Here is a 13,912-nt window from a genome sequence, read left to right as displayed (position 1 = left end):
GGTTCTTCAAGTCGGAAACCTTCCTGAAGAACTGGTGGAGCTTTATATCATCTTCAATGCTCATCTTACTGACAATGCCTTTGAACTCCTCTTGGAGGCTATTGAAGTAACTCTTGACGATTGAACCAACTTTTGTCGGTTCAAGACTCGCAGACACGCTTAAACTCCGAATAAAAGAAAACTTCACCTTCGCTCAAAATTTTTCTAATGTTAAGATGCTTCATTTCAATGCAATCTTCAGGAGCAGAGTCATACAGGAGCCAGTGGGGGTAACGCGTCGAAAGGATCCACTTAGAACTACCGAAAGTCTCTCTGTTCCCGTACTAGGCAATAATAAAAAAGAGCAATGCAAGTGTTCACCTGCTGTCAGCCAGGGGCTCAAGGGGACTCTCTTCCATTTCTTAGGATACTTTACTCGGATTTCCGTGATCCTCTCCTACGGACATGATAAAATACTCCGGGTTGAGGTCAAACAACTTTGAATGCGTCGCCCCAGCAGACCCTACCACCGCAAGGGCGTTAGAGCCTTCTAGTAGGACTAGTTCTAATTCTAGTATTAGCGGACTACTTACCGTAGTGTCCTTAAAAGACTCATGTTAGCCAAGGGAGTCTATAGGTTGTCGGTCGTTAATATAGATGCTTACTACATTAAATGACATTTAGCTTTCCAATCCCGCTCCTCACCAGCCAGGCTTGGAGGTGCTCCTCCTGGTTGTCCTCTGCATCTCCATCAGTATATAGCTGAGTATCTACTTTCTTTGCTGTTCCATCCTACTTGACAAGCAGGCACATGATTAATGAGCCATTTATCAAGGTGGCTCCCACGTCGGGCAGACTTTGGTCGCTCATCAGGACGAAGTCGACCCCGACGCAGAGAAACAAGGGGCGTTTTAGCAAATCCGGCTTGTCTTTCGCTGCTTGTTCGAGAATCGTATCCAGAGTGAGATCACTCCCCGATTCCCCTTTTCCGATCTCCTCTCCAGAGAAAAAGTCTCGGCCCCGGCAGCTGGTACTGAAAACGGCTCTGCAAAGATGGAAAGTCTTGCTGGTTTTGCTGAATGTCTTGACATGAAGCTCCTTTCCATCTTTCGGGAGCACGTATACATTATGTAGCCCATCCTTGGCCTTCTTGGGGAAGGAGGTCGCAGGCAGGTAGAAGACAGTCTCTTTTCTTATCCATCGACACGTCTTGTAGCCGGTGGATGCGAAGCTCTTCTGAGACATGGACATTGCGGCCTCGTAGTGGTCCCGGTCCCAGTGAGTGACCACCACCGCTCTGAACCAAAAACTTTTCCTCGCTGCTGCCTGTGAAGTCTTATCTGGTCATGATTTCTTCGATGGTCTTGACGATGTGATCGTCGCCGGGTATGCCGCCGTCAACCAGCACCGCGCTGACGACTTGGTCGTGCTTCTCCATCTCGTTCTCGTCGAGAAGGAGATGAATGGCCCCATCTCCGAGCCCGACATTGATGAAATACGAGCCCAGACATTGCTTGTTGCGTACTGAGTTTCACGCACTGTCAACTGTTGTGAAGACTGCCACGAGGCTTTCAAGACTAGACGTGATGGCTTACAAACGACCGCTCAAGTCTCTTGTCCTCTCGTAGCGGTGGTGGCATTTCTGACGGAGGTCTAGTTTTGCTTCCGTTCCCTGCTCCAAATGATGACTTGTAGGCAAGGCAATGGTGATGAAACGAACTTGGGCTCGTTTGTAGCCCTGGGTCGGTTTATTCAAGAGACAAATACAGTTATCGCAAAGTGAATCAGCATGTGACTAGACTTGATAACGGGAGATGGTTGACTCTCATTAAGTGGCTACCCCATTCCCCTACATGGCACTCCGTGGCTGGCTCTACATCTGCATTCTCTATACTATGCCGCAACTGAACCGGAGGTGGCATGGAGGCCGAGCTGGGTAAGACAATTTTTGATTCTAGATTTGACTCGGCTTACTTCAAACCCTGTTCGGCTAGTCACCTTTTAACTAGTTCACAGAACTGCTTCTCTCCGCATGCTTTTACCCCTGCATTCAGCTAGCCACGCGGCCTGTAGCAAAACAGGCAAGGTCGAGACCCAAAGTCTACCCAAGCATGCAAGGTCTGATTCTTGTGGGGGCTTAACACAAATGAAGCTTCGGAACGTCATCTACTTACTCCCAACGGCACTGATTCGCCCTACAGAACGCTCGAAGCTAGTTATAGAGCGAGAGGTTGTTAAGGAGATGCTATTATAGTTCTCAACACGCACTTTTAGAGACCTGCATGTACGAGGTCATGCTTGGTTACAGAGTTCATGGATTCTGAGTTGGCTTTATGCCGCGGCAGTATGTACTTACTACCCAGCGGGTGGTCTGATTTTAGTTCAACATGAACCAGGGCGGAAGGCATCACTCATTCCACAATACACTGCGACATTGAACAACAACAACAACAACCAACAACAACAACAACAACAACAACAACAACAACAACAACAACAACAACAACAACAACAACCGGGTGTTGAACGCTTCATCGTAAAAGTCAAGATTTCAGAATAACGTCTGCGGAGGAGAGAACTGGCAACAAGTTTTCAGAACCGGATCCATAGGTCAACTAGAATAAAACCAAAATTACATCTTCACAGTCGAATTGAACAAGTAAGTCAACATACCCACTTTCCAACCACCCCCCTATTCCAACCACCTAAAAAAGAGGGCATTCCTACTAATACTAGTATATTCAATTAACTATTAACTGCACCTAAATGCTACTACAATACAGCTTTTAGCTTTACTAGGTAAATTAGACTCACTAGATTCAGCTGCATTATCCTCTTTTTCGCTAGCCTAAATTTGCGCCTACTGGATATCCTTAATATTAGTGAACTTAGTATTTGGATCCAACTGGACTACCCTCTTTTTCCTAACTGCAGTATTATTAACTTAGGCTTATAGAAGGTCCAGCTTGTACTAGGTAATTACTAGCTTATATACTTACTTACTAAAGCCCTTTTTAACCTTCTAAAATAGAAGGCATTAAGTAGAAGTATTATTATCTAGATCTGTAAATAGCTTCAGTTAGCTAGCTAGATCCTGCATCTTCCTTAGCGTCAACTATACTACTGCAGATAATGCAAATGTCTAGTCTTCAGCTTCCTTACCCTTTACCTACCCTTAACTGCCCTCTTTTAATAGTACTAGAGTTAATAGGAGTATAAGGGAGTTTATTAGAGGCTTTACTATAGAGACAGACTATAGGCTAGTCTATTTCTATTTACTCTTAATATTCTGCATTATTAGGCCTACTAAATAAGCCTTCTAATAATAGCTTATAAAGTTCCTCTTACCTACAATAGTAGAGTTATTCTACTAACTAAAGTATTTAAGCTCCTTCCTATAGGCTACTTTTATAGGGCTAAAGACTAACTAGTTAAGTAGCTAGAGGACATAGGAGGTATATAGTAGTAAGAATAATAGGTAGATATTATTAATATAGTAGAGCTATATAAATTCTATTATTGTATAACTCCTATAGCTATTAATAACTAGTAGTCTAGCCTCCTCCTTACCCTCCTTACTCTAAGAGGCAGTCTAAGGGATAGTCTAAGGGAGGAAGACCTTCTGTAGCTATTCAACTGCAGTATTATCTATAGTCCATCCATTCTCTATTACAGTAAATTGCTATTCTTTATAAGGGCTAAGGTCTAGAGGAAACTACTACTACTAGACTATTTTACCCTTATATATAATAAGGGGATTAAGAGTATAGCCTATAGTAGAAATACATTCAATAATAGATACTTATACCCTTAACCTAGGCTATTTCTTGCAGATAGACTTCATCTTAAATATGCCTAGTACTAGCCTATTAGATCCCTAGCCCTTAAGAATACTAGTCTCATTTATATTATATCTATTAGCTAGTTTAATACTAATAATCTCTAGTATAGTGAGGAGTTTGAACTAGTCCCTAATAACCTCAGTAAATACTCTATTAATACATTTAGAGTCTATAGGGCAACTTCTCTAGACCTTAATTAATAAGTTTCTCCTTATAAAGGCTTAAATCCATCCCTTTCCTAGAGAATCTATATTCCCTATAGTATAAAGGATCCTTTCTGCAAATACCTTTACCTGCTAATAAGTAGGGGCAAACTTAAGGGTATACTGGATTCGCACCTATTCAGTAAGCTTAGCCTCCTAATTAATAGAGAGCCTCTAAAAGTCTACAAAGGCAACATCCCTTAATTAAGTGCTATAAAGACAGTCTTAAAGGGTAGTCTTTAGGATACTATACTTAATAGATGCCTTCCTTAGACTCATACCCTTTCTAACAGCCTCAATAGCCTAGCTAATCTCAAACTCAGTATACTAGCCTATTAGGCTTAGAGGAAAGTATATGCAAAAAATGAAGCTATTCGGATAAGTAGTAAAAATATTGTAATAGTTAGAAGTAGGAGGAGGTAGGAGGTTGGATGTAGCAGTGAGGCATTTTTAGGTGGTCGGAATGGGGGGGTGGTCGGAAAGTGGGTATGTTGACTTAAGCTCCCAGCCTTCAACGGGCTCTGAATTGCCGATTGAGCTATTTCTTACCAGTAGCTGCCTCCTTAAGGCTTCTGGTCATCATGAAGTAGCTCTCAACAAACTCGCTGTCATGCCCCCCCTTTGAAAGATTCAGGATCCCTTCCTCAGCCTGGACAGGATACTTGCTCCAACTGACTTCATCGACCGGCGGACCACCGCCGCTGCTGGGGACAGCAGTAGCGCGAGCTTGCCACCACTTCCAATCTTCAAGACCGGAGACGGGCATCTCGACCATGGAGCTCTTGTTCAATGGCAGCTGGTCCGCTTCCGAAGAAGAGGCGGTTGTGTTGGCCCGCATGTCATTCGGCGGTGGAAGGTGCGGAACCAATAAGGGTCCGGCGAAGAAGAAAGCGTGCATTTCTTTCATGGCAGAACCGGCAGCCCAGCGAGGCAGGGCAACCTCTTTCATTGGAAAGAGGCCGCCCGTGTACAGGTGTAGGGATCGCATGGGTTCAAGTATCACACCACGAAGCTGCAACTTGGCCTGGTTTGCGGCGGCGAAGAAACCAACCTCAGTGTCCAGAGCAGAGATGTGATACGGAGTAAGCTCGAGAGGTGACGGCGGAGATCTGAGTAACGGGTTGACGTGAGGACCGGGCGCCTCCAAGTCAGGCTTCCGCTCGTCACCGAAGGCACTGTATATATCCTTCATCTGCGGATCCCGAATCGTGTCGAAGTAGCCCGCGAGCCCATCGAAGCCCGCGTCGGCGTTTCCGAGACCGACGGGAAACTTGTACGACTCGAGGGCCATATCGGGAGGTTGGGGGTATTGTATACTTCGATTCTCGAGGGGCGGATGTGCCAGCTCGATGGAGCAGCCAAATTCGGCGAGACAAAAAGCGCGACCGAATCCCGCAGGGAGAAAGTCTGCGTGCTCAGCCGTGCTCGAGCTGGTGGCCTGGTAGGCTGCCTCAAGCATAGTGAGCATTCCCAGAGCATATGGAAACGAGAGGAGGTTCTCGACCAGGATAGTAAGTCTTCTGGTCGTTGGTTTCCCGCCGTGGACTTCGGGCGGCGGTGACGGTGCTGCGACTGAGTGAGAGTCAGGAAGCAGGCAAAACTCGCGGACGAAAAGTCCCTCGGCATTGAAGATTAGCAGTGGTTTGTCCAGATTATTGACCGTGATCCAGCCCCAGATAGGGTTTTCAAGCGGGCCGATGGGATGAAATCTGCTGCTGTTCTCGACCTCGACAACAAAGGTGGCATTCAGCCGGGCGGTTTGGTTGATCCGCGGGGGACCTGAACAAACTGACAGACTCCCGGCTTCGAGTCCGCTTCGTAGGCTGTAGTAGGAAATGATGCCTGATCTATAAGCTCGCTTCTTGGGATCTCATCGCAGAAAAAGTGCCTCGAGAGGCAGGGGCACAGTGCTATTTGTGGAGAATCAAGGGTTGCCGGCTCAACGTAAGACACAATTTAGTCAAACTTGTCGACAATGTGCAACTTTGTAAAGACAAACTGGCCGTGCGTCACAGGCTTTAAGGGCTTATGGGTCACATCGTGGCCGCGGATCTGGGCGAGCTTTTCGTACGGCGCCTGGCTGGAAGAGGCGGCGACGTGCCTGATATCGGTCTCGGACAGGCCGAGTTCGCGAGCCAGAAGAGCATCTTCTGTATGCGGTCTAGCATGATATCCTTGGATGAGCGTCGTGAGATGGTCCTTGATGCCTGCAAGGGGGGCAGAGAAGTACTCAACCTCCGATACCTGCTCCAATAGGGCGTCGACGTCAGCCTTCTTCTGCTCGGCGGGCTGCGCTCGTGCAAAGAGCTGTCGTATTCTGGACTTGAGGGCCGAGGACGCCTGCGGCGCTATAGGAGATCGTCCACAAAACGACCGGTAGTCAGTAAATCCTTGGAGCTCCGTGAGCGTCTTGTCGTTTCTCAGCCTGTAGTGCCAGTTTTGTTTCTTATCTTGTTCGAATCGCCAATGCTCAAATCTGATATGATGATACTCGACATCCCACTCTGTGAAGAGTGGAAACTACCCCTGGCCGTCGGCGAATCCCTCCTCCGACGATTATGCCGACTTTGGGGAAGTAGAGCTGTACGTGGAGCCCAGAGACTCGGGCAAAATCTGTCGGATGAACGGTGCCTCGTTAGGGAATCGCCTGGATAGCAAGTCCTCCTAATCAGAGATCCTAAGCTGATGAGAGAATGGGCTGAGGTCTGGTTTCTGGGTGAGTTGAGACGACAGCCTGATCTGAACGTTGTCGGTATAGCCGGATGGCGAGCCTGGTGATACACCGGCGAACAGCACGGTGGAATTCTGGCGGACTCCAAACGGAGGGGCCGAAACCTCTTCAAGAATAAGCGTATTAGGCAGTTTGCTCTTTGCCTCTTGCCTTCCCTTCGAGGCCGTCTCGGTTGCGTCGTTGAGCCTTTTCAGCTCGCTAAGTATGGAGGCGATTGCATTTTTATGTTTCTGCTGGTTCGCTCCGAAAGTGGTGCCCCTAACCTCCATTGCGTTCCACCACTTGGAGAAAATCTTCTGATAGAGATGCCTCTTCTATTGAGCTATGGAAGCTACGGCGGCCTCGAAGGTGTTGAGTTCTCTGATGGGCTTTAAGTTGGCGGCAGAGGGGGCGGCTGCTGTCCTTGCGGTCGATTCTTGTGGGTTCTTCTCGGCCTGTGCGGTTGACTAGATCTTACCTGAATCTTCAGTTATCCAGTCATTGTGGAAACTTGGTAGCTGGCCTTTTGTTGTGCGTCGATCTCATTGTTGGAGAGAACTAACTGAACTATCTTGGTCAGCGTCTGCTTAGTCTGGGTGCTGCCCCTCTCGTCACCTTCATACTGCATTTGGAGAAAGGCAAGCAGGGCGTTGAGTGTGTTTGTGCTGACTGCAACTGGTTGGTGCTCCTTGGCGAGTTTCGAAGCCTGACTGACGGAGATTTGTCCTTGATGTCCAGATTCGACTGCTAAAAGGGCACGCCTCTCAGCATGCTGTGGCATGTGACTCGAACTGAGTTGTGGTCAGCCTTTTTTAGAAGCCAGTCTGATCCACTTGGACCCGTCACGGTCTGGGCGGTATGAAAATTCATGGCGCGTGCATCGAGGAGCTTGCCGTAGGCCGGCCGGACATCTTCTTTTGAACGGTATTCGCCACGGAGAGAGGGTCATCCTCCAAGTGATCGTGGAAGCCGACAACAAAATAGGTTAGGGTCGCATCTTTAATATCTTCGTCGATTCCGAAATCCAGGTTGCTTAGGATTGATAGGACCGAGGTGTTGTGAGGCTCGTAGTCGGCAAAGAACTCATTGCCGGACTCGACCATTGTGAAAGGAATTGTCCGGGAAGCATCGGGATTTGGCTTGTAATCGCGCAATGACGTTCTCAGCCCAACGAATGTCTCTTCCTACTGCTCGATGGATAGTGTGGGATTGAGAAATGCAGAAGTCAGGTTCTCGACGTTAACTTCACCGAGGTCCGCCTCATTGATATTGCGGATCCGGTCACTCTCCAGCACGAAGATCTGGGACGATGGCGTCGACGAGGTCCTAGAGTAGGTGACCCTAAAGATGAGGTAGCGTGTGGGAATTGATCGGAACTTGAACGAGTCAGCGTCAAGCTTGAGACGGTAATTTCGCCACGTCATTGCTAACTGACTAACCTTAACGTCGGAATATTCAGGTTAGTTATCACCGATTTCCACCTCGTGGGTGTATCCGGCCTTGAGCTTAGCAACAGAGTGATCTACCGACGCCTTCTCAGTAGCCGTAATCCCCTGACGGTAGGCTCTAGGAATGGTCCAGCTGAGGTAGACGCCGACGCGCTCCCCGCGGACCAGTCCGTTAGTTACATCAACGAAGCGGGTGTTATGCTTCGCCATAAGGCGGTGATGGGACAGTTGAAGCTGTTCAATGACATCGCGGTTGAGTAGGCCGCTGGCACGGAGGCTCGAATAGTCTGGCTGAACAAGAGGAGCGACTCAGTATTTGCTTTAAGAGAAATTTTCTGTGACGACGAAAGCCTGCACACCCATGGGCACAAACACAGCGTTTGTGGTCATGGTTGGCTCCTAAGTCCCAGTAACGTTGACCAACAATAGAAAAAACACTAAAAGAGAGATTACTACGTATGTAGATGTTAAAGCTAGAGATATAACTAGTAGCACTGAGGCAGTCCGCGGCAACGATCATTCAACCTTGAACATGGAGTAGCATATCAGCTATCAGGGCTATGCCAGACGAGTGAGAATTCAATTCTCTTACGTCGAGCAGCTTTCCGTGCCATGAGGCCTAAACCCATCAGTCCCACGTAAGCTACTTGTCTGAGGGGTTTCAAGGCACATTTTTAGCATGTCGGAAACTGAATCTAGGGAGAGAAATAAATGGCCTGTTTTACTGTTCTACTTACTTACCCTGAGGGCTAGCCTAAGACCAATACATACTATTAGCATAGGCGCTCATTGAAATGCCTCTGCATCCCAACGGCGCTATGTGAAATGTGTAGTTTTCTTTTCTGTTTCCCCCTTGTCTTTTTCTTTTCTTTTTTCTTTTAGGGCGGGTGCTATAGAGGTTCTCCTGAATAGCCTGCAGTGTCTCGGACGGGAGTTTGGAATATAATGGCATGCTGGTTCTTTTGTTCTAATGCTGCTTCGTGCCCTATTCTCCTACCTGTTTTCTTTCATTCATGTGTAGGATAATGAAAGGTAAGGTCTGCTAGGTTCATATATGTTTTCATAGAGGATACAAAGGGTATGAAATTAGTACTGTTATTACTACATTCGTCCACACGCACGCAAAGATCTGACTATTATGGCGGCTACTAGAGCGCGGACTGGTGCGCGATTTCGATCGTTTCCAGTGAGAGAAAGCAACTACGCCGGTGATGCAGCAGCTCAAGAGCTCGAACCTGATGCTGTTGTGCTGTCTTCTTACTGCGTCCCGGCGTTGGCCGCAGGGACTTACACGGCGAGATTTGTCCAGTCTATCACGGCCCCTGATGGGAAGGCGGACATGCTGTTATCGAAACAGCTGTTCGCCCTCGGTGTGCTGCAGCTGTGACTGTACCCCAATTTTGACGTCCATTCGGTCTTTCCGGCCCCTGGTCACGGCTCCTACTCCGACACTCTTCCGCACGTCGTCTTCAACGAGGCAGAACTTCCCTGGGAGCTCTCCGGTCCTAAAGGCTTACAAGACGCATTCAATCGTATACCCTGGACGGCTCTTCTAACACTCACTAAAGATAAGCTGCAATTACCGTCCGAGCACCTCGCGAAATGGCAGGGTGGCAAGCCTCGACAGGGGCCCACTCTAGCCGTGAGCATGAGGGCCGGAGATCTCAGAGAGCAGAAGCAACCGCCATGATGGTGTCGCCTGTTCCAGAAATAGCACCCGATTTCAAAGATTCCGACACAGTTGAGTGTCTTGTTGTCAAGACGGACGTGTTCAAAAGGCTGTTCGGCTCGTACCGAGCGGGCGCTGCGGAGCCGACCTTTGATGGAAAGCCAGACCTTCGGGCTTTTGCTTACCTGGCCCATGTCCGCGGCGTCTATTCTCATGCGATGGCATCGACATCGCCCGGAGACACAAAGCTAGAGTTATCTCTTGTGCTGGGCCACAGAATTGCGCCGTTCGGCTTGCAGCGGCCGATCATGATGATGTCCCACGTCGTCTCCCTCGAGGGCGTTGATAAACTCGACCTTTCGAATAAGAACCCTATATACATCGGACTGGTAAGCCTCCATTCATAGTCATGAATGGCGCTGCCCCCAGACCATGTTGACTTCGTCACCGTCATGGAGGACCTCGGTCGGTCCATCCAGCCTCTGCGTATCAGGGATGATATTTTGGCATCTCTGACCCAAGAAGGCCAGATTGACGGAAACGCAGAATGGCTGCGGAGGCGATTCAGAGATGGTTACCTGCTGAAGCCTTACGCTTCCCTCGCCGGTGCCCCCTCCACGGTGCTATTTCTCCGGCATTTGAGTGCCACGCTTCCCGTCAGAACAGCGACGTCCGTCAAACCATGGTCCAAAACTGGTGTTGACTTGGAGGTCCGGGACTCCAGGACCGAACTCGTCGACATCACGTACCGCTCATCATGGCAACCCGGACGGCTCCTGGCGATAGGCGACCCCTCCTTCAACATTAGCTTGCTGCGACTGCGCGGTCAAATCCATGCCGAGGCCAGATCCCTGGTCCGCCAGCATGCAGTTGCCAACTTCGTCAAGATGTCTGAATTCACATCCCAGCTGCCCTCCGCCGTAGCTTACGTGGTTCAAGCAAGCAACATGGACAACATTAGGGTTGGAAAAAGCGAAAGTAGAAAACGGTGGTGTATTCCTTGGCCGATCATGGATCAAGCAGAGGCGCCGGCCGACATGGACAATGTCGTCAATAACCCTCAGTACTACAACAAGGTGCACGATGTCACTCGTCGCTTGACCCGCGGCAAGGACACAACCTCTAGTTACAACGAGTGAAACGGTCCATTGTCGCATGACTGGGCCAACATGCTAAGTTGGATGATGGATCTGCTGTACACGGACAAAATGCCGCTCTATTACTAGGTCCGAAAGCTACACACAAACACGAGAAGCTCTTGCGCGACTTTGGTAATGCTGATGCTAACGGCTCGATTAGGTGGCTGACCCCGAAAGCTTTCCTCGAGATAGTGTCCGAACATTCTTTGTTGACCCTCCCTGGGTCGAATGCGCCGTGGACGGCGCGTTGAGCCTGGCGTCCCACTTCCAGCACGCAGACGCGGAGATCACGCGGCAGCTCAAGGGCCGCATCAACGAGTTTCTTCGCACGCCGCAAGATTTCTTGAACGGAAAGACACCGAGGTTACCAAGATGGGGTTCCTCATTCGTAGCGTGGCCATGTCGTCCTTTCCGGACCTCCGCATCGAGGCGCCGCTCAGGCCGGACAACACCTCAGGTGAGTTCGGGATATTGCTTCTCCGGCGCCTAAGCGAAGATGTCATCTTGTGCCTCACTAATCGAATGCCGGGCGAGGTGTGCTTCACGGAACTCCTGATGGCTGTACGTCTCATTGGTTTAGAGCAGGAGGACTTCGCAGCCAGAAAACGGAAGCTAGCAGGGCGGATTCAGAATAATGTCCCACTCAACTCGGTAGCATTTTTAGCTTACTCCATTCAGAGTCCCCGCTTCTTCCCGCCCGAGTCAAAGGACGAGCGCGAAGCCACTGGGGCAGGGCATCAAATGAATTTGCCCCACTCGCACTGGCAAGGCATTTATAGCCATGAAGGGGTGCGCGCGCGCGAGCACTCACTGGACGGGGATCCGAGGTGGGGCGGGGCGCCCCGGCTCCCGTCTCCTCTAGGAGTTTTTAATGAATTTAACTCAAATTCATCGTGTGGACGGTATGTTAGGATGTAGACTGATTAATTAGATAGAAAATCATACGTCCGAGAGAGCTTTGGGTCCCTATTAATAATTCCCTTTGAAAGCTGGGTCATCTAGAAAAACCAAGGAGAAGCCTCGCCAATGTTATTCAACAAGCAGATGAGCCTAACCGGAAATAAGGTTGAAGTGAGTGCCTTGCGAGAAGCCTTCCACGTGTATTAATCATCCATTACTGCACTGCGCCGAGACTATGCAGGCGATATCTCTCTATATTTAGATGCATGCAGTGGGTCAGGCCGTCAGCTGCACATTATATGACGCCCAGTCGACACGTGGTGTGGGTAGTTCCCAATCAGCAACACTCTCAGTATATCGCACAGGCGCATACCCCTGACGTTTTTACAATTTACTATGCCTAATTTGCCAGGTAGGTGGTCAGCAACCGTATCTCAAGCCCTTGATATTACTGAGGCTTCGACTGCGTCTCTGGGATCTCTTCCGTCGACCCTTTCTTATTCAAATCCAGCGCCCATCATCTGGGCACACTCTTTTCCTTAGCTCTAGAGCACATTCTGGCGCATATAATCCAGATACCAATGTCTAATCCAGCGATTTACACGGTCGGTTGGATATGCGCTGTGACGACGGAGATCGTCGCCGCTCGGTCTTTCCTGGACGAGGAGCACGATTCTGTTGTCTCCCTACCATCGCGCGATGCCAACAAATACCTTCTTGGTCGAATTGGAAAACACAATGTCGTTATCGCAAACATGGCTCTCTGGCAGTATGGAACGACTAATGCTGCCTCCGTTATCAACCACATGATTCGAACCTTTACCAACCTCAGGTTCTGTCTTATGGTTGGCATCGGCGGAGGGGTTCCAACCAAACGCGATATCCGGCTGGGTGATGTTGTTGTTAGTGCACCGGATCACGGCAGAGGTGGTGTTTACGAGTATGATTATGGCAAGACCCTACAAAATAAGGCCTTTGAGCCTACCGGAGCTTTGAATCAGCCTCCCCTGGAGCTTCTAGTCGCCGCGAATGCACTGAGAGCAGAATATGAGTTCAAGGGCATGAGTTTCGTCGAGCAAATCGCCGCCAAAGTTCAACGTCTGTCGCCAGATGTTCATTCGAAGTATTCTCGCCCAAGAAACGACAGGCTGTACATGCCAAATGTCATCCACGATGATCAGAGTCGCAAGACTCCTTGTTGCCAGAACTTGGACGAGAGTCCGAAAGACGAAAGCTCTCTTCTTGTCCGAAGACCTGCGCGTCACAGCGAAGAACCCATCATCCACTACGGACTCATCGCCTCTGGCAACAAGTTGATGAAGAACGCTGAAACACGAGACGTTTTAGCGAAGAATCATGACATCCTTTGCTTCGAAATGGAGGCAGCCGGGTTGATGAATCAATTTCCTACGTTGGTAGTACGGGGCATTTGCGATTATTCTGATAGCCACAAGAACTCCGAGTGGCAAGGGTTTGCAGCTTTGGCCGCTGCCTTGTACGCCAGAGATCTACTGCTCGAGATCGCGCCCACGACAGCGGAGAACTCTGAGAGGCTGAGAGAACAGCGTTAGTTGTGGCTATGCATATCTTCATAGAGCGTGTGTAGCTAATTCATTCTGTAGTTTCAAGACTCGAGTCATGGTTTGAAGAGCAGGATAGCAGCGAGATTCTGACATGGTTGTCTGAAGTCAGTTTCAACAGACAGCAGCGCCATTATTCTCTCAAACGTCAGCCCGGAACGGGTCATTGGTTCTTGAACTCACAAGAATATCAAAACTGGTTGAGCAAACCAGGCCAAGTTCTCATTTGCACGGGTCCAGCGGGATCAGGCAAGTCGGTCCTGATGTCAATGGTTGTGAATGATCTCAAGACACGAAGGCTTGAGCCCAAGACAACTGGTGTGGCATACGCATACTGCAGTACTGGCAGCACTGAGAAACTATCCATCCAAGACTTGGTCTGCGGGCTTGTCAAACAATTCGCTCACGGTCAACCGCCTTACGAATTAATCGAAAAGGATCT

The 13,912-nt window shown here is 49.2% G+C and overlaps 7 protein-coding genes across 7 annotated transcripts; 2 read left to right on the top strand and 5 right to left on the bottom strand.

The window, feature by feature from the left end:
• Window positions 1-771: 771 nt before the first annotated feature.
• On the bottom strand, window positions 772-1,230 carry CH63R_14529 (uncharacterized protein; the record flags this gene model as incomplete). Its single annotated transcript, XM_018309503.1, has 1 exon — window positions 772-1,230. The coding sequence occupies one exon, from the start codon at window positions 1,228-1,230 to the stop codon at window positions 772-774; it is 459 nt and encodes a 152-aa protein (XP_018150475.1).
• Window positions 1,231-1,315: 85 nt separating this feature from the next.
• CH63R_14528 (uncharacterized protein) lies at window positions 1,316-1,619 on the bottom strand (the record flags this gene model as incomplete). The annotated part of the gene is made up of 2 exons (XM_018309502.1): window positions 1,316-1,492; window positions 1,575-1,619. 2 exons carry the CDS (start codon window positions 1,617-1,619, stop codon window positions 1,316-1,318), a joined length of 222 nt encoding a protein of 73 aa, XP_018150474.1.
• Window positions 1,620-4,587: 2,968 nt separating this feature from the next.
• On the bottom strand, window positions 4,588-7,024 carry CH63R_14527 (uncharacterized protein; the record flags this gene model as incomplete). The annotated part of the gene is made up of 4 exons (XM_018309501.1): window positions 4,588-4,596; window positions 4,701-5,871; window positions 5,991-6,449; window positions 6,756-7,024. 4 exons carry the CDS (start codon window positions 7,022-7,024, stop codon window positions 4,588-4,590), a joined length of 1,908 nt encoding a protein of 635 aa, XP_018150473.1.
• A 200-nt stretch (window positions 7,025-7,224) lies between these two features.
• On the bottom strand, window positions 7,225-7,837 carry CH63R_14526 (uncharacterized protein; the record flags this gene model as incomplete). Its single annotated transcript, XM_018309500.1, has 2 exons — window positions 7,225-7,525; window positions 7,644-7,837. The coding sequence occupies 2 exons, from the start codon at window positions 7,835-7,837 to the stop codon at window positions 7,225-7,227; spliced, it is 495 nt and encodes a 164-aa protein (XP_018150472.1).
• Window positions 7,838-7,918: 81 nt separating this feature from the next.
• CH63R_14525 (uncharacterized protein) lies at window positions 7,919-8,572 on the bottom strand (the record flags this gene model as incomplete). The annotated part of the gene is made up of 3 exons (XM_018309499.1): window positions 7,919-8,164; window positions 8,216-8,473; window positions 8,525-8,572. 3 exons carry the CDS (start codon window positions 8,570-8,572, stop codon window positions 7,919-7,921), a joined length of 552 nt encoding a protein of 183 aa, XP_018150471.1.
• A 1,299-nt stretch (window positions 8,573-9,871) lies between these two features.
• On the top strand, window positions 9,872-10,990 carry CH63R_14524 (uncharacterized protein; the record flags this gene model as incomplete). The annotated part of the gene is made up of 2 exons (XM_018309498.1): window positions 9,872-10,240; window positions 10,331-10,990. The coding sequence occupies 2 exons, from the start codon at window positions 9,872-9,874 to the stop codon at window positions 10,988-10,990; spliced, it is 1,029 nt and encodes a 342-aa protein (XP_018150470.1).
• A 1,655-nt stretch (window positions 10,991-12,645) lies between these two features.
• On the top strand, window positions 12,646-13,461 carry CH63R_14523 (Nacht and ankyrin domain protein; the record flags this gene model as incomplete). The annotated part of the gene is made up of 1 exon (XM_018309497.1): window positions 12,646-13,461. The coding sequence occupies one exon, from the start codon at window positions 12,646-12,648 to the stop codon at window positions 13,459-13,461; it is 816 nt and encodes a 271-aa protein (XP_018150469.1).
• Window positions 13,462-13,912: the final 451 nt, after the last annotated feature.

Source organism: Colletotrichum higginsianum, chromosome 12, assembly GCF_001672515.1.
Source record: "Colletotrichum higginsianum IMI 349063 chromosome 12, whole genome shotgun sequence".
NCBI classification, from domain to species: Eukaryota; Fungi; Ascomycota; class Sordariomycetes; order Glomerellales; family Glomerellaceae; genus Colletotrichum; species Colletotrichum higginsianum.
The sequence above is the reverse complement of the archived record's forward strand: the minus strand, read 5'-3'. Positions and strand labels throughout refer to the sequence as shown.